This window comes from Tachypleus tridentatus, chromosome 9 (assembly GCF_004210375.1).
Source record: "Tachypleus tridentatus isolate NWPU-2018 chromosome 9, ASM421037v1, whole genome shotgun sequence".
Lineage (NCBI taxonomy): Eukaryota > Metazoa > Arthropoda > Merostomata > Xiphosura > Limulidae > Tachypleus > Tachypleus tridentatus.
In genome coordinates this window covers 121,068,745-121,096,654 of record NC_134833.1, presented here as the reverse complement: position 1 = coordinate 121,096,654, position 27,910 = coordinate 121,068,745, and the positions used below count along the sequence as shown (strand labels likewise).

The window sequence follows — 27,910 nt, the reverse complement described above, 5'->3', positions numbered from 1 at the left end:
TTCAATAGATAGATAAGAAACTGGACGTTTTTACAAACAACTCAGCAAAATTATTATGATTTTTTCTCTGTTGTGAATTCTCAGGATTAGTGTCCTTTAGAAATATCTACCAGGATCTGATGGTTCGGGTACAGGTGCAGGTTCGAATTTCATCAAAGAGCAGGTAAGATGTGACGGTCATTTCCACCTATTCCGAGTAAAGATAAATTCAAGATCTTTGGATGAGTAGTGTTGATTAACTGCTAAATTTGGGACGGCTACTTTGGATGAGTAGTGTTGATTAGCTGCTAAATTTGGGACGGCTACTTTGGATGAGTAGTGTTGATTAGCTGCTAAATTTGGGACGGCTACTTTGGATGAGTAGTGTTGATTAGCTGCTAAAGTTGGGACGGCTACTTTGGATGAGTAGTGTTGATTAGCTGCTAAAGTTTGGACGGCTACTTTGGATGAGTAGTGTTGATTAGCTGCTAAATTTGGGACGGCTACTTTGGATGAGTAGTGTTGATTAGCTGCTAAATTTGGGACGGCTAAGGTATGTAAGCTTTCGAACAGCCTTGCGTGAAATTCGCCAAAAGAAACAAACTATTTTTGCTGAACAAACTTATTCTGCAGTGAACAGAGATTTGTCGGGGCCAACTTATCCGCTACGGTCAGAAACAAACAAGACCCGTTAACTGATTAACTTAATAAAAACTTACTTCTTATTGATTTCAGCTAAATAGTTTCAAACATTTAGAAATAAAAAGAAGCAAAAAGCAGCCATTTAAACTTTAGTTTCTTTCAACAAATGTCATAAGTCAGTAGTTTTGTTAACTTTTATTGTCGTTTTATTAAGATGTCGCAGTACGTTAGAGTACCACATACTTTCTTGCAATTACAACTCAGTGGTTTTATCTATTTGTCGTTTAATTAGAACGTCATAGTATCATAAAGTTTCTGGTAATTTCCCGTAGAAAAACAAACAAAGTAGATAATTAAGTACTAAATTTCAATCAGACTTGAAAATCCTGCTGGGTATTATTGTTCCAGACGTTAGATTAAAGATACTTACGATCTAGTCAGTGAGATTGTGAATTTGTAAAACGCGTGACAGAGGTAAAGAAGTCAACTCAAGTTCGTGATCTGTAGCTTATCACGTAACTTCCGTTAGTTTTTCATTGTGACGTCATTTATTTTAGTTGCCATCGAGTGCTTGCTCATGTACAAGCCCTCCTCCGGTAGCTTAACGGAGAGTCTGAAGGGTTTTAAGGCTAAAAATCGAATTTCGATTCTCGTAGTGAGCACAGCACAGATGCTCTGTACGTAGCTTTGTGCTTAACAACAAACAAACAAAATGTAAACTAAAACTGAGCATGCGTCTTTTTGGTCATATACAATACTTATGATTAACCAGGTTTCCTCAGACAGACACACTTTTTTTTCTATTGTTTTGTCTTGTTTCATACACTTTTCAACTAACCGTTGTCCCTTCAGTTCCCTGCGGATTGACTAGAATATCGATAGGGTTATACTATGGTCTAATACAGCCAGGTACATTTCTTTCATTTCTCTATTTAGACATTTCTAACACTTTTATGGAGAGATAGATCAAACAAACAAAAACAAAATGTATATTTTTGACTACTGTATGATTATATTTACAGCTATCAAGATGAAAATTGAAAGAAATATATATTTCCATGCCTCCAGCACATACAATGACATACAAAAATTGGATTTGCAATTTTGAATGTTTTAGGAGGTCAAGAGCTAAAACAATAGTGATATAATTTTGTGACTTTTAGTCAACAGCCATATTTTGACCAGTTTACATGAAATTAGGTACAAAGATGCTTTTCTAAACAATAATGATGAACTTTATCAGTAATTATAAGGGGTCAACATTCCATAATAAGTATAATTTGAAGGCCTTTTGACAATTATTCTACAATAATTCATCCAGATTACATTATATTTGGTACTTTTTTTTTTACAGGTCCCATACACACGAAAATGGTACAAAAATGCCAATTTTTGGTCACTGTAGGGGAGATGTGGCAAATAGTTAAATAAATTCACAGTTTTATGTGTTTTGGTCAATTATTTAGGCTTGTTTCGACCATTTTGCATGGAATTCAGTACAAAGATAAATAACTGACGATTTTCAATTTTTATTAGTTGCTTAGATTTTCAGTGAGGAAAGTACAACTTGGGGTTTTCGTGACCCATTCATGTGTATGTCAACCCTTCTACAAACGAATTGTGGGATTGACTGAAACATTATAACGCCCTCACAGCTGAAAGGGCGAGCATGTATGGTGTGACGGGGATTCAAACGCGCAATCCTCAGATTACGAGTCCAGTGCTTTAACCACCTGGCCATGCCGGGCCGTCCTCAATAATACTATCATCCTAACGAGGACCTTGAATTTACAAATGCCAAATTAGATGAATATTTTGGTTTGATTTGTTTTAAATTTCTCGGAAAGCTACGCGAAGGCTATCTGCGCTAGCCATCTCTAAATTAGCAGTGTAAGAGTAGAGGGAAGGCAGCTAGTCATCACCACCCACCGCTAATTCTTGGGCTACTCTTTTACCATCGAATAGTGGGATTGACCGTAACATGTTAACGCTCCCACGGCTGAAAGGGTGAGCATATTTAGTGTGAGAGGGATTCGAACCCGCGTAAACGTTTTGAAACCTATAGTAAAATACCGACATCGTTCGTATTTTTTGTTATATTTAACTGCTACAAAACTCCTAGAATTGAATGACTATTATATCTATATTTATGTGAAGACGTTTTTTTTCTAAAAACTCAGTTTTCTACTCAATAGACTTTTTGCCTATATGGTTAGTTTTACGGAGTGCAACGGTAACTGTGCTTTTTGATTAAAGGGTATAAATTAACTCAGTTATGTACAGTTTCATATTGTGTAAAAATAAATCGACAAGTATTTGAGCAAAGTAAAAATAAATTAAAAGACAAATGGCATGCACCTCATTTAGAATATTAAGACAAAAGCAACCAATAATACATTTAATTAATAGATTCTATAAAATATGTCCCATGGTTTATGAACAAAGGAAATTCTTACAAACAATCTATTTTCCATCTAAGTATCTGACGCTGTTCATAATTTTGAATTTTTGAACTAAAAGGAAGGCAACCAGCATGAACCACCCGCTGCCAACTCTTGAACTACCCTTTTACCAGTGAATAGTGGGAATGACTGTCAAAGTATGACACCAATAGAGCAAGCATGTTTGAGCGCCTTAACCACCAGGCCATGCTATGTCTCTTAAGAATATAACGAATTTAATCGTAAGTAGAATGTATTAACTATTCTTGCAGCTCTTCAAGTTTAAGAAAACATGTATCTCAGTGAATAACAACATTGCAAACACCACATAGAATTTAAAGTATTTTATACGCTAAAAGAAATTTCAATAACATTGCTTGTTTGTTTTTGAATTTCTAGCAAAGCTACACGAGGGTTGTCTTCGCTAGTCGTCCCTAATTTAGCAGTGTAAGACTAGACGGGAGGTAGCTTGTCATCACCACCCACCGCCAACTTTTAGGCTACTCTTTTACCAACGAGTAGTGGGATTGATCGTAACATTATAACGCCTCCACGGCTGAAAGAACGAGCATGTTTGGTGGGACGGGGATTCGAACTCGCAAACCTCAGATTACGAGTCGAGTGCCTTAACCACCTGGCTATGACGGCCCTTAATTTTTAAAATTTTAATAAATAACCAACCATTAATAACGTAGTAGCTTTTCAGTTATATAGTTATTAAAGTAAAGACAGAAAAGAATAATTTAAAAACGTATTTGGAAATAAGAAAATATTTAATTAAATTGAATATTCAAATGAAGTCTTCGAGGGAGTATTTAAAAAAAAGAAAAGAAAGAAATGCATTATTTCCATTATAGGTTCGTTATATATTTAAAGAGGTAGTTTTGTTTAGTACTTTTATTTTTCTAAATAATATTATGTAAGAGAATAGCATTTCTTACAACAACCAGCAGAGAAATTTTATATTACCGAAAACTGCTTTGAAATAACAAACATATCGAGCCCGGCATGGCCAAGTGTGTTAAGGCACTCGACTCGTAATCTGAGGTTTGCGGGTTCGAATCCCCGTCACACCAAACATGATCGCTCTTTCAGCCGCAGGGCGTTATAATGTGACAGTCAATCCCACTATTCTTTGGTAAAATAGTAGCCCAAGAGTTGGCGGTGGGTGATGATTAGCTGCCTTCCCTCTAGTCTTACACTGCTAAATTAGGGACGGCTAGCGCAGATAGCCCTCGAGTAGCTTTGCTAGAAATTCAAAACACACATATTGTGACGCCATTCTTTGACAACAATTAGTCGAATAAACATCAAGAATTAAATTGATGTTTTAGTTTATCTGTTTTACTTTGCTAAATTCCTAGAGAATTAATCGATGTTCCTTTTCTGTCTATATGGATGAATAAAAGAGAGGTTTCGTAAAAATAAAAACGATGACTTGCCGTAGTTTTTCTGCCTCTCTATGTGAGATAAAATATTTTTTAAACAAGTTGATTTGATGTTGCTTTTCTATTTCGTATGAAGTAAAATATTTTGTGCATGAAATCAAGATTAGTTTATGCTGGATATAAATATTATTAACTCGTCTATTACATTCCATGTGAGTTTGTAAATCTCATTTTACAAAGTCTAACAGGACGAGCTAATATAATGACGATAATATTTTGTAAAAAAGGCTTAGTATGAGTATTTTCTATCACATAGTCGTTACTGTTGTGGTAAAAATCATCGTTAGAGAAAAAAAAGGAACAGATTTTTTAACTAGAGTTATTTATCTTGTTAACTTGTGTAACAAAATGGAACATGGCTATATACACGTAGAGACAGATAAGAATTATATAAATAGCTTTGACTGCCCCATGATTTTCACTCTTTTTTGAGGAGAAACAGGATGCAATAGATATCGAAATCCTCTGTATTTGAGCTTTAGATTTACACTGTTTTAAAATAATTCACTTATAACAATGCGAAATGTATTAACGTAGTTTTTTACAGTATAAATAAAACGGTTCTTCCAAATTTACATTTTTGGAACAAACTTGTGGCTCAAAGTTGGTGATAGCAGTTACGACGTCGTCCCACCAGAGACGTAACTAGGTTTCGAATGGCCCTGGTACAAACTAATAACATCAAAATTTCCCATTTTATTTTCCTTCTCAATTCCAATAGTAACATTTTAAATATCTCTTTGGGGCCCTAGGACCAAAAACCCCCGCCTAATGCTATGCCACTGCATAAAACAAATTATTGAAGTGAAGACAATAATTGGTCACTTACCGAGAATAATTATCTGAACTCGTTAGAAATTTATAAACAGAAAACTAACTTAAATGATGTTTAATAAACATCTGTTTAGCTTAATCTGGTAATCATTTTCAAGAAACAACCAGACGTCGTGTTTAAGTGCTTGCTACAATCACGCTCAACTTTTCAACAGTAGCGCTTTCTGGAAAGGTGAAAATCTTCTAAAAACTAATATTTTTTTCTATCTGGAAGTAAAAAAAATAATAATAACTGGCGTTTATATTGTATTTGCCTTTTCCTAAGTTATTCTGGGCCTGGCATGGCCTAGCGCGTTAAGGCGTGCGCTTCGTAATCTGAGGGTCTCGAGTTTGCGCCCGAGTCGCGCCAAACATGCTCGCCCTCCCAGCCGTGGGGGCGTTCTAATGTGACGGTCAATCCCACTATTCGTTGGTTAAAGAGTAGCCCAAGAGTTGGCGGTGTGTGGTGATGACTAGCTGCCTTCCCTCTAGTCTTACACTGCTAAATTAGGGACGGCTAGAACAGATAGCCCTCGAGTAGCTTTGTGCGAAATTCCAAAAACCCAAACCTAAGTTATCCAGTAAATGGAAGTATTCTGCCAGTTTTAATTTAGCTGTAATGCACGTTCTTGTGGAATTTCAATTGGTCGACGGTGAGATGGCGTCATTTGCTACAATATTAATTGGGGCTGAGACTTAGAAGTAGGGATGGTCTTAGATGACGTCAAACCGACTACAGAAACTCTCGTGCGTATGATAAACTTCTGTACATCCAAGAAGCCCGTCCCTTTCCACCCTCGAAAGATCGTATCTCTCTTCTGTGGGTTATTTATTCACAGATCGTGAGTCGTGAATCCACTTCACTAATCTGATGATACAGCGCACCATAAGTAGAGGCATGCAGGTAAGCGAGAAAAACGTTAGTTATTTATATATACAAGATTACTCGAAATTTAATATCGTATAAAAATTATATTTTGTAAACATATTTGGGTACAATGGATGCCTCGAAATCAATTTCATATAACTACACCCATCATTATAACTAATGAAATACATGTTTTACTGTGCTGTTTTTTCGTAACCATCTCATAGGACTTTAAAACGAATTATTTTGTTCAAATCTTTGAGCACTTTTATTAGTACTAATTTCTCAATTATTTAACACCATCAGAGGCGCTCTAATGTTTCTCGTTCTCTAACCCGCTTGAAGTTTTTACCTTTAAGTTAATGAGTGTCTTTGCTTTTGCATATTTCATTTCTTATTAATAGCTGCATGTAAAGGATCCGTATATCGTGTTCGATCTAATTATATAAAGTTGAACCAATTTTCTCTCAAATGTTTAGAACGCGTGTTAGAAACCAAACTTGTAGTTTTAATTAATAAATGCTAGTTTCAATACATAGCTTATTACGATGTAAAAATATATAGAACTGGAACAAGTTTCTCTCAAATATTTGCAATATACGTTAAAAATCAAACATAAAATCTTAAAATATGTTACTATGTGCAATGCCTTATTTATTATAATCTAAATATATAAATCTGAAACAAATTCATTTCAAATGTTTGAAACATATTTTAAAAATCCGACACAATTTTTAACTATTAATTGCATTTCTCAATTTGTAACTTATTAAACAATATAGCTCGCAAAAATTATGTGGAATAAGCAAACCATTTATGATACTAATAAGTCGCGCAGTACTAGTAGCGCGTTATAAAAGTTACATTATTTAACTTTTTCCCTTGAAATATCTTCTGTTTAAAATAGTAGTATTCTATTGATCTGGTTTAATAATGACTAAATCGTGGTTATTACTCAAGCTGTGGAAAGCTTCTAATTCTTTTTCTTTTTAAATGCTCTCTCTATATTGAGTAAAATACTTATTAAGAAAAACAGTAACTTTTGAAGATTCTAAAATAGAATTTAGGAAAATAAAACCATTTTTAGTTGAAATATACTTCCATTTATCTGATAATGAACAAATCAAATGGCAAAAACATTGTGACAGCCTTATAATTTTGCCCTCCAGTGGCACAACGGTATGTTTACTAACTCATACTGTTATAAACCAGGTTTCGATACCCGTGCTAGACATAGTGTAGCTTTGTGCTTAACATCAAAAAAACAAATTATTATCTTAATCCATGTACTCTAGTTAAACAAACATAATCAATATAAGAAATCTTCTACAATGGTTCAGCGGTGTAAGTTTACGGATTTACAACGCTAAAATCCGAGGCTCGAGTCTCCATGATGAACAGAGCGTAGGATAGCTTATCGTGTTGCTTTGTGCAGAACAAAAAAAAATTAAAGATCTCATATTCTAGTTACAAGTTGCTTTTAGCATTGGTTTAGACAAAATCTTACCTAAATCAGTTTTACATTGTGTTTCGCTTTGAAAACACCGTAATGTAACCATTTTTAAATATTTTTATTAAAGTTTTGAGAACTATTTGAATAGAATCATCTTAATATGTTAATTTACAGTAACATGAGAAACTGAATCAGTTACGTTTCTTGAATATCATTACTTGTAGCAACAATGAAAATTTTAAAACCGGAGTTTATCATAAGTCTACTTTTGTGTGACTGATCATATTATATACACAAGATAACTTTAACACTTTCATATTAATTTAATTGTTTGTTTGTCTTAAAGCAAATCCATCTTGAGATTTCTATCTTGTCCATTTCAGGGAATCGAACCTCGGATTTTAACATTGTAAGTCCATAAACCCACCGGAAAATTTAAAGTTAAAATATTATATTAAATTCTGGTTATAGCACTGATAATAATTATGTAGTGATTCATAGGAGGCTAAATAAAACCATAATATTTGGTGCAAAAATTCGAGTTTCCTTATTTTGACATAGATAAATATAAACAGTGTATAGAGGAAGACCTTAATGAAGCTATCACCCTGGTAGTGGCGACAGATTAATGTTTATAAAAAATGAGTAGTTAGCTTTACTGTACCCTTGACATTTCTCTACAAATAACTTTTTTCTTCCATATGCGTTCTGTTGTCCCCTAATATCAACAAAGGCTTAACCAGGTAAGGGGTGGTATGAGAGTACTACAATAGTATTTTATGGCTTTAAGAGGTTAAGTTAATCTTGGTATTTAAAACACGGGAAAGAGCTGGGAGTGCTGAATATGAAAATACTTCTGTAGTATAAACCTAGTAGTTAGGGTTTGGTTTGGTTTGAATTTCGCGCTAAACTACTCGAGGGCTATCTGCGCTAGCTGTCCCTAATTTTGCAGTGTAAGACTAGAGGGAAGGCAGCTAGTCATCACCACCCACCGTCAACTCTTGGGCTACTCTTTTACCAACGAATAGTGAGATTGATTTTAACATTATAACAACTTGTAAATACAAATATTTTTTGAATTCTATTAATATTAAAAGATTTTTGTTGTTTATTCTAACATTCATTCAAAATATTTACATTTATCTTAGTTTTATACGTTTCAGTCTCATGCGTTTAGAACGTTTAGATTAATTCTTCACAAAATTCTAGCATCTGTAATTCATTTTCTAATATTTAAAAATTTTAATGCTTCTATTTATTTTAATGATGTTAATTAGATATTATGGCATTTAATTTTTTCTATTATCCATATTTCAACATCTTGACACTTCTATTTCTTTTCTACTAATTTCTCTCTCCCTCCAAGATTTTGGCTTCCAAAATTTAACTTTATAATTCTAGACCTCAGTTCCTTATGATCCTGTTTGGACCTAAATCTAATATAATTTTTCATAAGCAAATGGACGAAATATTTACAGGCTTTTCCTTCAAATTACAGATTATGTCTATAAATTTTAGTTTAGTGTGTTGCAAAAGACTAAATACATTCATAACAATTACAAAACTGTAGTACTTCATTAAATTACTAACTTGTAATCAGAACAGGCTATCTTTTTGTTTGTTTGTTTTTGAATTTTGCGCTAAACTACTCAAGGGCTATCTGCGCTAGCTGTTTCTAATTTAGCAGTGTAAGACTAGAGGAAAGGCAGCTAGTCATCATCACCCACCGCCAACTCTTGGGCTACTATTTTACCAAAGAATAGTGGGATTGACCGTCACATTATAACGCCCCACGGCTGAAAGGGTGAGCATGTTTGGTGTGACGGGAATTCGAACCCGCAACCCTCGGATTACAAGTCGAGTGCCTTAACTACCTAAACATGCTGGACCTAGGGGTCAGGGATGGGTGGTACTTCCAAGAGGAACACATTTGAAAAGTGTGAAGTATATTTCTGACGCTAGTTAGTTCGTCTACAGCTATACTTAAACACCTTATTAATATAAAAGTTAGACAATTAGCTGTTCTTTACAAGATAAAGTTTAAGTATCTTTAGCTAAAACGTATGTCTTAAAATAATTTGTTAAGACTCATTCCTTTTGTATAGAATATTTAAAAGCTTATTTTTTATATTAAAGAATAATATGCCCAGAAGGCTTATCTTCGAAACTTTGATGACATATTCATATATCTAACCACTGAAAAGTAGCCAGACATGTTTAAATGAGGCAAAACAAATTTTAGAAGACAATCTGCTGCATACGTTGGTCAGTTTTATCGTCATTTATCTTATCGTAATTAGCAGACCAGGGTGGAAATTATAATTATTCGATACTTTATTGGCTGAGAACGAATCACGAGGTGTGCTGTGAAGAAATCGATGGGCTCATCGGTCGAGATAACTTCAAAGATTATGAAATATATAGTTTTTGCTTTTACATAATATAACACGAATTCCTGTAGTTCCACAAAGAACGAATGATTGATTTTACGATAAACATATGGATTTTTACCCATATTGATTGTTTGTTTTTAAACACAAAGTCACATTATAGTCTATTTTTTTATTTTTAGCATTAAAAGCTCTTAGACTTAACGCTAAGCCAACGGAAGTCCTTAAGACCTGGGGAAGCAATTGCTCTCCTTCACTTTTAACAATGTTTATGAGGACTTGAAAGCACCGATTTCTTTTCTTCATTTCTATCAATGTTAATGAAAAATTGAAGGCACCAAATGCTATTCTTCATACCTAATAATATTTAAAAGGGCTTGAAGGCACCAATTGTTCTCCTTCATTTCTAATAATGTTTTTTAGGACCTGAAGGCACCGATTGCTCTCCTTTTCCACTGCTTTTCAGAAGGACTTTTCATCACTTTCCCATAAGATCTAAACGACATCTATCTTCTATAAATTTATTCTCTGTGTTGTCTTTGTTCTGTTTAATAAAACAACATAAGTACAATAATCCAGTACTACGTAAACAATTACGACAAATTGATTTCACGTTCTTTGTCACTCCATAAGTCCCTTTCCTCACTCCTCTGTCAACAGTAAAATTGTGGCATAGTTTAAGAGAGTCATCAGAAGTTCTTGTGTTTCCAAATCTTAGACTGTAATAATAAATGTTTACCAAATGATTGTATCATGTATTATTTGTAGAAATCGATAACTTGTTTGTGCCTCACAAGAATATCTAAAATAAAATGATCTAAACATAAAAAAAAATTGTAACACGGTGTAATTTACATAAAATGAACATAGAGTTAATATAAACGTAAAAGATAAATAATACAATGCATTGACCTAATACAAAACATTCCACAGACTTGCAAGCCACGAAACGTTACCCTGTATAACTTCTAATAATCATGCTTAGGGATATCTATGAGATAGTAGTTATACAGAGAGTTTTTTAATATAGTAAAAAAAATCAAGAAAATCGAATTTCTTGTCAGTAATTGTGCTCCTTGTTGAAACTTAAAATTATAAATTTGAAATGACTTCATCTATTTGTTTTGTTTTTTCTTGTTGTTGCTTAAAATGTCCAATTGGTAATGGTACTGAACTCACGATATGTGGGTCACAGCTTCAAATCTCGTTGTCTCTAAGCATTCGTGCTCTTTCAGCGATGAGTAAATAAGTCCCCCTGTTCGTTGGCAAAAATCAGTTCAGGAGTTTGGTAGTTCAAAACTGGGAATGGTGAAACTCATCCCTCATATACCTTTGCCAAAAACTAAACCTTTTCTTTTCAGGTAGAGACCAGGGAATCTCATGAATGATGAAGTAAATATTTATAACGTTTTATATTAATCTTGTCTTTAAATGTTGTTGTTATTATCTTGATATTATGTAAGTACAAGATCTCTGTAGTTTCCAACTGTTGTAAAACATCTTGTACATCATCTTATAACAGTTTTCCTTTAGAGTGCATCACTCTATTGCAGTTGGAAAGGGATCATACCAACAAATCGGGGTTTCGTTATCTGTAGTGTTTTTTTTTTCTTCTAAACTGATCATGGATATGTAGAACTAGTCTTGGTTGTATATTATTTTACAAAACTTAACCTATTCGAATGAAACAGCACTAGAAGTGGCTTATTTTCGGCACAATCTCATTTGTCGTAAAACTTGCTGTCATGACGTCTATTATAAGTTAAAGTTCGTGACACTCGTTACTTAAAGATCGTCAGAAGTCGTGGCTCTGAGATTCAGTTTAAGAATGATGGTCAAGTTATTTTATAGAACCTTCACAGAACCAATAGATGTGTTTGTTTGAAGTTAAACACAGAGCTACACAATGGGCTATCTGTGCTTTGCCAACCAAAGGTATCGAAACCCGGTTTTAGCGGTGTGAGTCCACATACGTACCGTTGTGCTAATGAGGAGGGCTTGAATAACACAAAAAAGCTTCGAAAGCATAACTAAATTTTTACTTATCATAAATCTGTGTGATATACGTTTAAATTAATTTTCACTTAGTCATTTTAGACGTTTTTACTGCTATTGTTCAAAAGTTGTTTTAATATTTCGTATATTTTGTAAACCCACCTCTGTCAAAACTAGAAGATAATCAAAGCTGCGATAATTTAGCAGACAGCATTTCTCAGTTTATATATGTTACTTTTCCTTTTGTACTGGTTCATGACCGTTTCAGAAACGTTAAGCACTTTCTACATAAACACAGCTCAACTCACACTAAGTTACAACCAATATTCATCAGTGAGGACCTGGTCTCAGGTGCAGTGTAATTCCGTTAACTCTGTGGGTACCATGTTTTACACATCTTTAATAGACATTATAGAAAACGAGAAAAAGAATCACTAGAGTTTGTTCACATGACAAAAATGTTTGTTATTCAACTAACAGAATGAGCATTTAAAGGCAGAGCCTTGTCGCTCAAGAAACTGTGTGGAAGTTAGGAAATCTTGTAAATAGTGAATAAAAGGTGTAGAAATAATCTCTCGGCTTATTCTAAGCTGAACAGTAAAACCGGATATTGAACAACGAGTGCTTTTGTTTGTTTAATGTAGTGCAAACCTACTATTTACGCTAGTCATTCCAAGTTTTGAAGTGACAGACTAGAGAGAAGTTTGTTTGTTTGTAGTTAAGAGTGTTCTTTGTTCTTAAAGGAAGTCAATACCACTCACCGCTTACTCTTTCACCGACGAACATTGGGATTGACCGTCAATTATAACGCCCACCCAAATGTTGTTTCTAAAAAATAAAATTCATACAAATTAGATCACAAAAAAGACATAATGTCATTACTGGATTATGTGGAATAAAAAAAAAAAAAAAAGCTTCCCAAACACTTTAACTTATCATAATTTTCCATTTGTTTTACCAGCTAACCAGCATGGTCAAGTGGTTAAGGCATTCGACTCTAATCCGAAGATCGCAGGTTCGAGTACCCGGCATACCAAATATGCTGTCGGGGCATTATAATGTGACGGTTACGCCCACTATTGTTTGGTAAAAGAGTTCGCGGTGGGTGGAGATGACTACCTACCTTCCCTCTTGTCTTACACTTCTAAATTAGGTACGGCTAGTGCAAATAACCCTCGTGTAGCTTTCCTTGAAATCCAAAACAAACTAGTTTTTATAGTTAACATTCCTACCCTAACAGCATATAATAGAACAATGAACATAACTAATATGTCAGTGTTTTGATGAACTTAGTTCTTCCATTCTTATGAGTGAGGTACAAAAACAAATTATTTTCAACATCTTTTTCTAAATAACTGTTATTATTGAGAACCATTATACATGGAAATGAGATGAAGTGAATAACAAAATAAATCACAGTGTGAAAAACTGCAACTTTATAATATCGCTGTAATAACATATTTCTTTCATGTAAAATTAACGTATCGTTGATATTTACTTTCTGATCCACCTTGAGCCACGACCCACAGCACAGAGAAGACTGACTCAAGGAATTATACGGTGTAATCTCTCGAGCTGATTCCGTTAACCTATAATTCATGAATAAGGTGATAAACAGTCAAGCAAAATGTAAGAACACACAGATTAATTTTTCACATAGAGCGAAAAAGTCGTGACTTGGTATCCTAGTCTTTATTTGATGTTTAAAGATCGTTAAGGATAAATTTTATTTGTTCTTTAAGATAGCTTATGTTTATATTTCAACACTGCTGAATGCCATTTGTCTATTCACTGTTCTCCATTCACCCATTAATAAGGAATGATATATTTTCCGTAAACGTTCAGGTTATTGGATGTTTTGTTTTCTGATTTATTTCTGATTCCAGATCATTTTTAGTATCATGAGTGTGTAATTCCAAGCTAGCGCATTCATGATACTATGAATATGTTATTTCCTAGAATACCGTGACAAAGCGTTAAAGTTATAACTTTTTGTTCTAGATTGCTCGAGCAAAACCACACAAAGAGCTGTCTGCGCACGTCCGTTTCTAATTTTGAGCTAAATGCACTTAGTAAAAAGCACCCGTCGCCATCTCTTATCTTATGGAATAATGGGATTTGATCGCCATTTTTACAAATCGATTTTATGGCAGCAGTCCACGAACCACGAACCCTCAGAATCATAGTATAAGTACGCTAATTACTGGACTACATCTGTCCCTTTTTTTTTTCACCTTAGTGTCACATGTTTCCTAAACATTCCGGTAAAATATATTATTAAAAAATCCACTTCATTACAAAGAGTTTAAATTACGGCCTAAAGTGTTTTCCTTATAGATAAAATGTATAAAAAGTGCTTTAAGGTTTAATATCTGTGTGTGTTTGTTATAGCAAAGCCACAGAGGGCTATCTGCTCAGCCCACCGAGGGGAATCGAACCCCTGATTTTAGCGTTGTAAATCCGGAGACATACCGCTGTACTAGCGGGGGGGCTTAATATCTGTGAATCCTTTAACTTGTGTACTAGTTTCTTTAAATAATGCATTCCTTATTTCAACTGGAGCAGCTGGAGTATAGTCCTTTTTAACACTCGTTTTGTTTGTTTATTATCAATGGTTAATCCTCATAGTCTGACACGTAATCTCCATATTTTGTATATCAATTTCCTTTTCCTGTCGTCCTTTATAAACCGTTCGTAGTTCCTAAATAGTTTTATCTAAACTTCTGATAATGTGAATTTTACGTTTCAATTGAAATACCTTCTGTTCTGTAATTTACTTCTATTCTGAGTGAGCAGTTGTCTAATTAAACAGTTGAGTCTCTCCAAGACTTCCTTCAGGAGATCATGTTCCTACAGCATTTGATGTGACAATTCTCTAATTATTGGATTGTGCTTTCACTTCGTCATCTGCCACTTTAATCAGTGCAAGATCCATCGTCAACTGAAAAGACTTTCCTTAAGTTTAATTCTCATAACCTCCTTTATTGAAGCATCTATAATTTAGTAGTACACCAACTAACCCATCTTTTCATGTAGAGGGTTTTGATAAGAGAATTGTACAATTCTTTCCACACTTGCAAGAGATTCAGGCAAAGTATCATTTCTCCTCCTTACTCTGCTCCAAAATGTTATTGTAGAAAGTTTCTTTTGTTGTGACACTCCAAATCTATTTCATAAAGCAGATAACAATGTTTGATAGTTGTTATGACTTTCTGCTGGAAAGTTACTTCATATTTTTAAAAGCCGTTCTTTTTTAAAAGCAACAAGAAGAACAGTATGTTATTCACTACTCGGCCTATTTATTTTGTAAGATATTTTCAACTGTGCCTTATAAGCTTCCAATAGTATCTTTACACCAAAATGTATTGATTTTGCGATTAAGAGATTTCTTTGAGTTTGCCTACTAAGTTTCACAACTTAACGTGATAAGATAATTGTGTAGTTGGAGTTGCCAAGGTCCTGCAGTCATGGATGTCATAACAGTTACATTAATTGATTTAGACCAAGCGGATTTTCCTATTTCATGTAGCATGGCTAATAATGTTTCAGGTTGTCATTTCTGAGCAGACATGTCGAAAAATGAGACTAAATTAATTCTTGCATCTGTGAATTTCTCAATGTTTGAAATTGACATCTTTTTTTACTTTTTTAATTTTGTTCTTATAATACTTCCATATCTCTTTTATATCATTCCGTGTTTCATCTTTTCTTCGTATTTTATATTTATCTTTCTAATTTGTTCATGTAACTTCATACTTTGTTTTGTTGTTATAATTCTGCGATATAAATTTTATGATTCCCTAGGTGTTGTCTTTGTTTCAGCTGGTTTTGTTTGCTCGTTTTTCGTTCATCTGTAAATCTCATATCTTGTACTCATTTATTCATTCGTTTGCTTTGAGAATACAGTTATACAATGCACTATCTGGGCTCTGTCCCCCATGTGGAATCAAAACCGAAACTGTATTATTGTAATTGTATACATTTACTTTTAGCCTTGTCCTGGGAAGTTCACTTGTAAGTTCCTATCTATTCTTGTTGTTTTCTTTATCTTACTTCTTCGTCCTTTGTTTACTTTTCTTTAACTTTCGCATCTCAATGGCACAGCCGTATATCTACAGAATTAGAATGACAGAATACGGGTTTCGATATGTGCTGTTTATTTTTAAACAAACAAGCAGTAAGTTTATCCTTACTTACATGTTACTCTACTTTTTCTTTCTTCTTAATCTCATTTTAATTCTCTTTTTTCATCTAACTACTTCAACATTTATATTAAATGTACAAGCTCTTCTCGAGTACATGATGTTATCTTAAACTTCAATCTTGATTTTAATTTATTTATAATAAAATAATCTAACTTCTCACAAGGAAAAGTATTGAGCGAATTTTGGGGGATTATCCAGTAAAAAATAAAAAGGCAAAATCTATTCCCCTAAGTGCTAATAAAATCATTTTACTTCTTCAACTACCAATTACTAAAATCCCTTAAAAGTCATAAGTTCACAATAGAAGTTAATTCAACAAATTCACCTACTTACTGATTCTCTCTCAGACCTAAGCCACACCTTCTACACCTAAACTCACTATTCACAAAACTGACTTAGCTGACTAGCTGGCTAACAGTAATAAACATACTGACTGTCATATTAACTAATTAGTTATCACTTGCTCTAGCCTACCTTACGTTTCTGTAATGCTCAAACATGTTCATCACGTGACATCAAATTTCTCTGTCTAAACGAGGAAACTGTTGTCTAAATTAAAACACATAGACTAAAACTATAACTTGCTGTTCTTAATTCGTTGTAACTTATGATTCTTATGATTCATTCTCTCATTATTAACTTTACTATGCCTCATTACTCGATAACTTACTGTTCTGTAGCTCACTACTCGATAATTTACTGTTCTATGGCTCATCACTTGATAACTTACTGTTCTGTAACTCACTACTTGATAATTTACTGTTCTGTAGCACACTACTCGATAATTTACTGTTCTGTAGTTCACTACTTGATAAATTACTGTTCTGTAGCACACCACTCGATAATTTACTGTTCAGTAGCTCACTACTCGATAATTTATTGTTCTGTAGCTCACTACTCTATAATTTACTGTTATGTAGTTTTATAATACGGATTTATTTGACTAAAAACGTATAGTTCCAAATAATAAGCATTCATTAGCTGTTTTTAAACTTGAAAATTAAGATCCGATAACAGGTAAAGAAAGCACTGTTCTTTAGGGACAAAAGGTAAAGCACTGTTCTTCAGGGACAAAAGGTAAAGCACTGTTCTTCAGGGACAAAAGTTTTTGTTGGGGAATCCCTCTTCCCGTACACCCTTTGAATTCCAAACACCAACAAGTCTATATTTAAGCCATATGGTTTCTGTATATTTTATCAAACCTGAATTTTACTTCCTTTTTCCAACTTCATATACCTTGTAAATGGAAAGTTCTCGATTTAACACTAGGGCCTGGGTATTCTGTAACGTCATGCAATACCTACTAATTGACCCAAATATTGGCATTTTTAACATAGCATAATATAAATAAGATTTGAAGATTTCTAAGTTTTGTACTAGCAAACTAAAGCCAACCATAGTGTATAAAAATGGAAACGTTCGTATTTTCTGTTTCTCTTGAACATGAAGCTCATTCATTTCACTGTCAATATGTTTCGCTTGTGTAATAGTTTTTTGTGATTTGTTTTCAAGACTACTATACCATACACTGATGTTTAGTGTACTAAAAATAAATATGAACCCTCATCTATCATTCTATCAGCACGTATCACTGTGATATACCGATTTCAAGGAATTCCACCATCAACTGCAACCCTCGATAAGAACAAATCGACAACCAAAACGAGATTAAGCTTCTCATAGTGGTGAACTAAGTGTTTTATGTAGAATAATAAATTATTAGTACCAATGCCTCCTATTCTTCAAATTATATTTGGAAATAGGTTCATTGTGATGTACAGCTAGAAATACCATACATATAACAGATTTGTTTGGTGCTTAGTGACTGCTAAAATGGATTTTCTTGTAGTCCATGATTCGATATTCGTTGACTACTATCTTATGCTTTCATGTTACCCATGATATGTTATTTTGTTACTGCTGCTTTAGATGTGTGTTACCTATACGTCATAGTTCCATGACTGTTACATTGAATTTTCTTGTTACCCATGGAGTGTCATTTTAATACTAATACTACATTAGATTTTCGTGTTATCCGTGATTTGTTTTGTAGCTACTAATTTCGACTTTTTGTTTAGTCCATTGTGTGGTTTCGCAACTGTTCAGTTAGATTCTCGCTGTGCCCTTCTGTTAAACTGTCATATTTACCTGTATCTACTTTTCATGCTCACTTATAACTACACTTAACGATTTTAATTTATCTGTCCTACAAATCTGGATAATGAACTTCTCTTTTTATCCATTTTCAAATATTCTAGAGCAATGTAGAGAAGTAAAACCATACCTTTAAATCATGTTAATTGCAGTTTTCGAACCTATACCTATTTGTCTAAACAGATCTTTATAGGTTACAATATTGCAGGGTGTCCCATAAGTCTGAACTCATAGGGAGAAATATAATTTTTGTTCAAACTGCAAACAAGTAGCAACCATACATATATCACTTTTTCGTATACTGTGCCATCAGGGTATTTTCTTTCTTAAAATATGTACAACTGACCTTGCAAGTTTGTTTGTTGAACTTTAAGAAAATAATATCTAATTTTCCTATGTCCAGACGTCTGTGATACCCAGTACTTTTACTGCCTCATGTTTAAGTATCCTTTTCTTATCTTCATTTTAGATCAGCTTTTTGTTACATATACATTGGCTAACCACTTTATTAAAAACCCTTAACATACATTTGTAGAACACTCCATATATTGAATCAGCTAAACAGATTGATCATGTAAGAAATTGTTGGTCTGCAAAACAATGAGTAAGAGAATAGCTCTTCCTTTGTTTTCCCAAACACGTAATAGTGGGTCCTTGTCTAACACAAACATTAGTATCGAATATTGTTTCTTTCACATAAGCCATGAGAACCATTCAGCAATTGCAATTTGAAAAGAGACACCTGTTAGTAAGATTCAACATTTGTTGATTGCCGAAGTTGAAGGTGTTTGGATGGAGTTGAAAGTTGTAAAGACATCAGATTATGTATCAACTGAGAAGTTTCTTCTACATTTGTTAGGATTTGATTATCTCATGCCAATAAAGCGAGGGACACTATCAAATCTGTCATATGGCAGCTATGAAAAGTATTTAAAATGCTTATATCATATAGAAACACAAAAGACCAATTTCAGTAACGTTTAAAGCGAAACTGTGAAAAACGAGCAACTGGAATCGTATAATAATATCTGATAACAGTGTAACAAAACTCAAAGACAACCACATGAAACTTTTGACCTTTCTTGTGGCGTCACAAAATTACACAAACGTGTAGAAATTTCTTGTGGCAGGTTTTAGATCTTTTGGTTTCTTTAGAAGGGCAAATAAAATTCAAAATTTACTTATACGATAATGTCGATCATGTGCTCCCCATATTGCTTCTTTTCTTCTTGGTAGACAAAGATGATAATGCAACAATCCATTATAGTTGTATTCTTCAAAACTGTCCTGACGAGCAAGACAATGACTTTAATCATCTTCCTTATAATGCAACTTGAAAAGTGGGCTATAATCGAACAATGCACTCTCCAGAACTCTATGGTTTGGTCTGTTTTGAATTTCGCGTAAAGCTACTCGAGGGCTATCTGCGCTAGCCCTCCCTAATTTAGTAATGTAAGACTAGAGGGAAGGCAGCTAGTCATCGCCACCCACCGCCAACTTTGGGCTACTCTTTCACCAAAGAATAGTGGAATTGACCACAACATTATAACGCCCCCACGGCTGAAAGGGCGAGCATGTTTGTGATATAAATAACATTTTCGTTGCCATACATTTTACTGTTTTAGTAGTCGTTGTAGTAGGTGTTACTATTCCATAATGCAATATCATTTCATATATTTAATGTCATAATTTACTATCGTGTTATTTTTACAATATATTTACTCCAAAATGCAGTTTGCACTCCAATCCTCTGTTAAATAATTTATCCAGTGCACGATATATTATACGAGTTATTGACCTGTAACTTACTCTCATATTCTTATTGGACTAATTCATTCACGTGATTTGTTGCCCTCTAAACTCTACCACAGTAAATATTTACAAAATATGGTTTGCGTCACTGGTATGTGCTTACTGCTCTCAGTACAACTTACTCTCCTGGTTATCATAATCGTTCAAGTGATGCACCGCCATTTTACTTACTGTCATCGTAATTGGCATGTGATTTGACGTTTGTGTTTTACTTTCAAGCGCTATGTATAGTTCTATCACAGAACTCACTAGTTTAGCAGTCATTTCATGCGACCTACTATCCTGATATTTATTCTCAGACGACCTTTACCTTCTTTATTAACTATTGCACGATTTTTTAAAAGAAGGGTTTGTTTTTTCCCGCTATTCTGATTTATTGTAATTGAACGTATCCATAATTTATTGTATACGTGACTAGCGTCAGTGGTTTGAGATTAACTGTCATGTATTCGTGCACACTTTATAATTATGCGATTTTTGTCCAGCCATCAAAACCATAACGTAGTGATCCAATATCGGCCTTCCCTCTAGATTTTCACTGTTCTATCAGGGACGGCTAAGCGCAAATAGCTCTCGTGTAAAATTGCGTGAAATTCTAAACAAATCAAACAAATGTATGGTATTATGCCAACCTACGATCTACTTTTTGTCACCTCCATCTCAGGTGATCGCTTCAGAAATGAATACTTTGTATTAGCTACGTTATTAATTACGTGTCAATTCCATAATCGCTCAGCGCTCTTGATTGGTACGTCGATTTGAAGCAGCGCTCCCTGCATTCTAAACTTAAATAAAACCATAATTCATCGGTTTTTGTTGGAGCTTTCGTTCGATGTTTCTTAAAATAACCGACCCATTTCAAATTTGCCGCCTTAGTCAGCTGTCTACTCTGATTATGCGAAATTACTGCCCTGATTGTAACATGTTGACTGAACTCGTTAAAGAAACTTGATTACATGATGAATTGAGAAAATACGTCATCGCTTTACTGATTGACAATACGCTCGGCCATAACGCTTTGCTTCAATTCAGAATCGAAATTTCTACTGCGCGTTGGATCAAAATACAAATTCTGCCCGAATTCTTACTCCAGATCGCAGTGATTTTGTAATCCGTATTTTGGCAAAAATTGTGTTCTTTATTTATATTTCTCACAGTGCTATTTTTCCTTAGAGAAGATTAGTTTTGTCCGTTGCTGGAATATTGTTAAAACTGCCTTTGAATGTTCCAACTGTATTACTATCAAAATATTTTATTAACTTGGCTACTCACATAAAATTAGTGTAAGAAAATAATTTGGAAATAATCAATTGAAGCGAACAGTTATTCTGATTAATGTAAATTATAGTATATTTCGGGAGATTACATATTAAAAAGAAAGGAAAGTTTGCAAGCCTAACTGACGGTAATTCAACCATTCACACAGCACTATTTCTTCAAGTTTATACAATATCCTACTCAGTAAAAACAAACTAATTTCGTTGTTTGACTTAACGCTGAGGTTAGGTTTAATTTTCCTGCCCCAGAATGCTCTCCTGAGTGATATCATCGCTTGGCTACTAGAATGAAAATTCATTAGAGAGAGTCTTGCGCCCCCCCTCCAGCAATAATCTTATATCACTCTGCAGTGGAGTTTGAGAAATTGCTATTACTGTAACATTTACTCTACCTTCACGTAGCAAGCTTTACGAGAATATACGAAATGTGTTTAAAGAATTACAAATACCAAGACACAATCAGCAATAACAACAAAAATGTGTGTTTCACATTAAACAGATAATAAAATCCCGTGTGAGAACTGGAGTATGAAGTGTTGTTTTGTTACGTAATAAATTTTCACGTATAGCGTATCGTTTCTAGTTTTTCACTCCATTTTAGTTTTATTGCCTAGTAAAATTGCTTAAGCAAATACGTAACCGGCATATTTTATTTAACCTTCTATTGTATTTTTCTTTTCTTTTTTGTCATCCACGAAGTTTTAAATAAGATACAAAAACTGAGTTTTTTTCCTTTTTAATTTATTTACTAATCTTGTTTTTCCTCCAAAAGAATATAAAAGCTGACGTATTTTGTATTTTTTCACTCTGTTTTCTTTTTTGTTTGTTTCCACTGAATATTAAATGTGTTACAAAAAACACTAGAAAAAAACATCGTATTAGTCTCTTCTTGTTTCTCCTGGCGGATCATCGATGAGTCTCTAGACTTACAATGCTTAAATCCGTGGTCCGATTACCGGCAATGACACAGCAGATATCCCATTATGGCTTTGCTCTAAGACAAACAACAACCTTTTTTTTTTTCTCTCTTTCTTTAGTCATTAAATTTTAAATATGGTGCAAAAGATAACATTTTTCTCAGCCCATCTGTCTCTGTTTTCTTTGCTCACTGAACGAAACATTGAAGTATTTCTGATTCAAGTTGGCTACGTTTACACCTTATTAATCATTGAGTGTCAACAAAATACAAACGCTGCCCTAATTCTTACTCCAGATCGCAATGAGTTTGTATTTTGTACTTTGGCAAAAATTGTGCTCTTTGTTTATACTTCTCACAGTGCTATTTTTTCCCTATGTTAGATATGGTATTTTTATGACAGACTATGTGGTTGTTATTCTAAAAACAATTAAAATTATAAACTTTGCTGAAAGATAACCAGAGGTTACTAATTACTCTGGCTTTTGAAGGTAGGAACGATTAACGTTTTACAAACAATAATTTATTGTTAAGTGTATCATAAGAGAAAATACACTGTTTCAAACACTGCCCTTTTAACTAGTTGGTATAAAAACAGTGTTTTATAGTGCATTTATCATGGTCTGCCGGTTGATCAGTTGTACGTTTATAGATTCACAACGCTAACATCCGAGGACAAACACGGTCCATCATGTTGCTTTGTGGCTAAAAACAACATTCGTTGTGATTAATAACGTTGTGCTATTAGCAGTTTTGCCGTTATTATTATTTTCTATACTGCTTCTGACTGAAGACATAAAGCTAAGTGCGCAACTGGTTTTTATCTGCTATATCTCCATATCTGTGGGGTTGTAGCTAAAAAAATCATTGCTACATCTCCTGCGCGCAACAAACAATGAAAAATTCAACGCAAACACCAAACTTGCACGTGGGGAAGGCAGTGAAAGATATCAGAACCATCATAAAGCAAGCGCAATGAGTGACGTGAGTCAGACACTAGAAATACAAGCACTTTGGTAATTGAATATCATTGGGAAGAAAACATTCGTCTCTAATTCTACATTCCAAAATGAGATAAAACGTAGTTTGTTTTTGGAGGGAAACGCTGCACACTCCACTGAGCAAAGCCACTACACAGTTTTATCTCAAAATCGATCTTGGCTCTTTCTGTAAAACGTCATTTATAGAAATAAATTTCATTCATAAAGCCTATTAGGAAAATGTAATATATATTACCAGTAACATACATATAAACTAGTGGATGTTCTATTCTTGTCTTGCTTTTCGAACGATGCACCTGACATTAATATATTAGTAAAGGGATTAGTCTTATATAGATTACAAGGATTATAACACTTGATATTTTTGTATGTACTTATCTGCATATATATATATATATATACATACACTAAACACACACACGTACGTAGCGTACATTAGTGTATTTAAAAATATTTTTTTATTTCAAATAAAAATGTAATAACATCTTTGCATTAATTTACTTAATATGTGTGTGTGTGTGTATATATAAAGCAAAAAAGTGTGTATGTGTTTGTCTGTTATTTTACTACTCCTAAATCGCTGGGCCGTTTTCAACCAAACATTGTGAGATAATAGTTTTAAACAAGGTGCACGTTAATGAGTGTTTAAAACCCTTTCTATCTGCTATTATTGAATATTTATTATCTTTGATGTAAGTTACTGCTAACTATATCCATAGATGGCGACACGTCCTTATACCAAAAAGAAAACAAAAAAATATTTTTTTTATAAAACAGCATACACACAGTGTAGGGGAAGGGCACACGAACATCTTATATATCTTTGAAAGTGCATTAGCACTCTCTACGGAGGAATGCAAGGAAATAAGTGGCTGTTGTTATTGTTATACTACATAAACGCAGTTGAGATTTCAACCCCAACAGCCCCTCAGTGGCTCAGCGGTACGTTTGCGGACTTACAACGCTAAAAACCGGGTTTCGATACACGTGGTGGGCAGAGCAGAGATAGCCCATTGTGTAGCTTTGTGCTTAATTCAAAACAACAAAATCTACCCCAACAGCCACCATAACGCTGATACGAGTAGCCGTTTATGCGTTACACCCACTTTCAACTTCGGACCTTAACACACTTTTGTGGCCATTAACCATTAATTAATTAATCACATTAAACGCTCTGAAAAGATATTATGAGCTGTGTGTTGAAAGAGGATAATATGATAAAAAAGCACCCCTACGGCCACTTCTTTGGCCACTGTCTCTTCCTAAAAAATCACACTGACCATCACACGAATATATCGTGTTTTAAGTATATCCAACTCTTGGGCTATTCTTCTCTTATCGATAATAGTATTTGATCACCACTCTTATAACTCAACCGTGGTTCTAAATTGCAAAAGCATTTGTACAGCAAACGATCGCGAATAAAAAATCTTAAGTTTGCAGTCAGGGCACACAACTCTACGCCACTCTCACCCTTATTTAAATATTATGTGAAACTATGTGCATCATCATTATAAAAGACAGGGGAACGTGCTCCCCAATTTTTAAAATCTGTATTGTGTACTCTAAGTGGGACCTTGACATCTAAAGGATGGCCCGCTCAGCAACAAATAGTAAATGAAATTTCTTATAATTACATTTCACATTACAGCAGTGTTTGTTCTTGAAAAATGACAATGCATCTTGGTCTACACCATTACTATGTCTATCCCAGTATTGAGCTAAAGTTCTCGCTAACAGTGAATATAGTAGATGTAGTGTTGTCCGCATATTATAACATACTTTTTTTTTACTTTCAATCGTGAGTTCTTAGAGTACATCAGCACTACTCCAGTTAATAACTTATTTATACAAATATTTATTCATCATTTAGAATTGGAAAGAACTCTCAAGAAAAGTTTGATCTAAAAGAAAATGTAAAACTAAACGAGGTTGACAAAAAGCGTTGAAGACATAATTAATTACTTATTTGCTTACGTTGCAACTTTAAATATATGACAAACAATAAGCGTGCATGTTAGTTTGATTTTTGAATTTCCCGCAAAACTACACGAGAGCTATCTGCACTAGCCGTTCCTAATTTAGCAGTGTAAGACTAGAGGGAAGGCAGCTAGTCATCACCACCCACCGCTAACTCTTGGGCTACCTTTTTACCAACGAATAGTGGGATTGACCGTCACATTAAACCGCCCCCACGGCTGAAAGGGCGAGCATGTTTAGTGTGACGGGGATTCGAACCCGCAACCCTTGTATTACGAGTCGAGTGCCTTAACCGCTGGGCCAAACAAATTGTAAGAAACGTATGGATTGATAAAAACTTGTGTTGAAGCAAACATTTTATCCAAATTAGTCAAGAAAATTCACTAGTTGACACTTTTGTGTGAATCTTAACATTTTGGTGAACATTAGCAATAAATTTATATTTCATTTTTCATTAAAAATCACTACTTTAATTCCAAGATTTTTTTCTGCTCAGATAATTTTAAATGGAAAAACCTCGCGTTATTGAGATGTCTGAAAATTTCTAGTCTGGCTCAACAGTTAGTGTGTCCGATTGTATGATTTCAGATTCCGGTCGCGTTTGGTACTGACAATCTGTTTCCCTTCTAGTTAATCGCTTCAAAATTAGGGACGCCTAGGGTATATAGTTTTCGAATAACTTTACACGAATTACCTCAAATAATTTACCATATTCTTGGTTATCCTGGTTTTAAAATGTATTCATTAATAATGTTATGTTAAGTTTTAATAATCATATTACTTATTTATATTTTAAAAACTTCATATGTTTTTATAGGCACTAAATATTTCACTAAAATAATTTTAAAATGTTATCATTTAGGTTTCTGTAGCACCTTTGTCCTCAGTCGAAAGGAATAAAAATATTACAATAATCTGTAAAATTAAATTTTCAGAAGTAAAACATTGTGCTTGTGAAATATGTTGTACAAACGGGATTAATGTTATTACTGCATAAAATGTGGTAGCCCGGCATGGCCAGGTGGGTTAAGGCGTTTGACACGTAATCTGAGGGTCGCAGGTTCGAATCTCCATCACACCAAACACGCTCGCCCTTTCAGCCGTGGGGGCGTTATAATGTACCGATCAATCCCACTATTCGTTGGTAAAAGAGTAGCCCAGTAGTTGGCTGGCGGTGGGTGATGATGACTAGCTGCCTTCTCTCTAGTCTTACACTGCTAAATTAGGGACGGCTAGTGCACATAGCCCTCGTGTAGCTTTGCACGAAATTCAAAAACAAACAAGCATAAAACGTGATTCAAAGTTGTTTAAGGGAAATTTATTTAATCAACGTGAAATGGTTGAAACGAGAAATATAATAAATATATTATATGTAAAGCAGTTTTTGTGCATATTCAGGCAATATGAAACTCAGTGTCGTGTATACAGTCACGTGATATATAACACTTGGTTATTTTGTACGATTTAAAGAGTGTGTCGTCGTCTATATATGTCTTTGTAATAAAAATCTTTTCACAGTTAAGCCTATTTTACACGAAAATCTTTAGTTTTTATGAAAGTTATATTTTGTATTATATACCTATCACATAAAAAATTAGTTATTAACTGCGACCTATATAAGTTATAAATGTACAAGTCGTTCTTGTGTACGAGTAATTTTAAACAAGTAATGTACAAGAAAATCTATCTGAAACACAAGTTTTTGTTTTTGTTTCTTTCTTACAGAGAATGTTAAGAAACGGCTCCTTAGTTTTAGGGGTTTGCCTGGAACTTGTATGTGTTCTTTATTCAAGTGCTCACCCATTATACAGGCAGGTGGCGTTGCAAGACCTCTCACCTGCGGATCCATACTGGCATTCTATTATCGATGGTAAAAACCATCTTATAGGGTACGAAAATCGTCGTCTGGGGACTGCAACTGCAAACTTGGCGAAGAAAGAAACGTCACATTCAACAAGAAATCCTGTCTCTTTGGAGAACTTTTATCACCCTGTAGCCAAGGGAGATATTAGGAAGTTTCTGAATACTTTGGTAAACCAACGTCCCATGAAAACCTTGGATGAAAATATCCCTTTGGATAAAGATGCTCTCTATAATTCTTACATGGATATCGATTCTGATGTTCGCGAACGACGAACATTTCCGGAGATCGACTCCCGTGGATTTGACGAGGACGTCTTTGATGAAGGCTTTGGTGACTGGTCTCCAATGAAAAGAGGAAAATAATTACACTCAAATTTATATTCTTTGTTTTGAGTTATTTTATGTACGATGATTACAACTTCAACTGATCAATATTTTTGTTGTTGTGTTTATTATTGATAAAACTATGAAAATAAATTAACATTTTTGGTGAAAATTGACAAACTTACAAAATTAAAAATAATTAGAATCAGATAATTATTCTATATATAAACTTTTTCTAGGTGTGTGTGTGTATATATATAAATATATATATATAATTAAACTCTGATACTTATAAGGAACTAACTATTGTTCTGTTACCTCCTTCAAAGTTTCGTAAACTGTCATTTTT

The 27,910-nt window shown here is 34.0% G+C and overlaps 1 protein-coding gene across 2 annotated transcripts; it reads left to right on the top strand.

Moving 5' to 3' along the window:
- Nucleotides 1-27,881, top strand: LOC143227238 (uncharacterized). Of its 2 annotated transcripts, none has more exons than XM_076458713.1 (2): nt 1-163; nt 27,100-27,881. In XM_076458713.1, the coding sequence occupies exon 2, from the start codon at nt 27,103-27,105 to the stop codon at nt 27,598-27,600; it is 498 nt and encodes a 165-aa protein (XP_076314828.1). In that variant the 5' UTR covers nt 1-163; nt 27,100-27,102; the 3' UTR covers nt 27,601-27,881. The 2 variants fall into 2 exon arrangements, with proteins under 2 accessions (XP_076314828.1, XP_076314827.1); XM_076458712.1 differs by lacking the exon at nt 1-163 and adding an exon at nt 6,105-6,227 and having other exon boundaries at nt 27,100-27,879.
- Nucleotides 27,882-27,910: the final 29 nt, after the last annotated feature.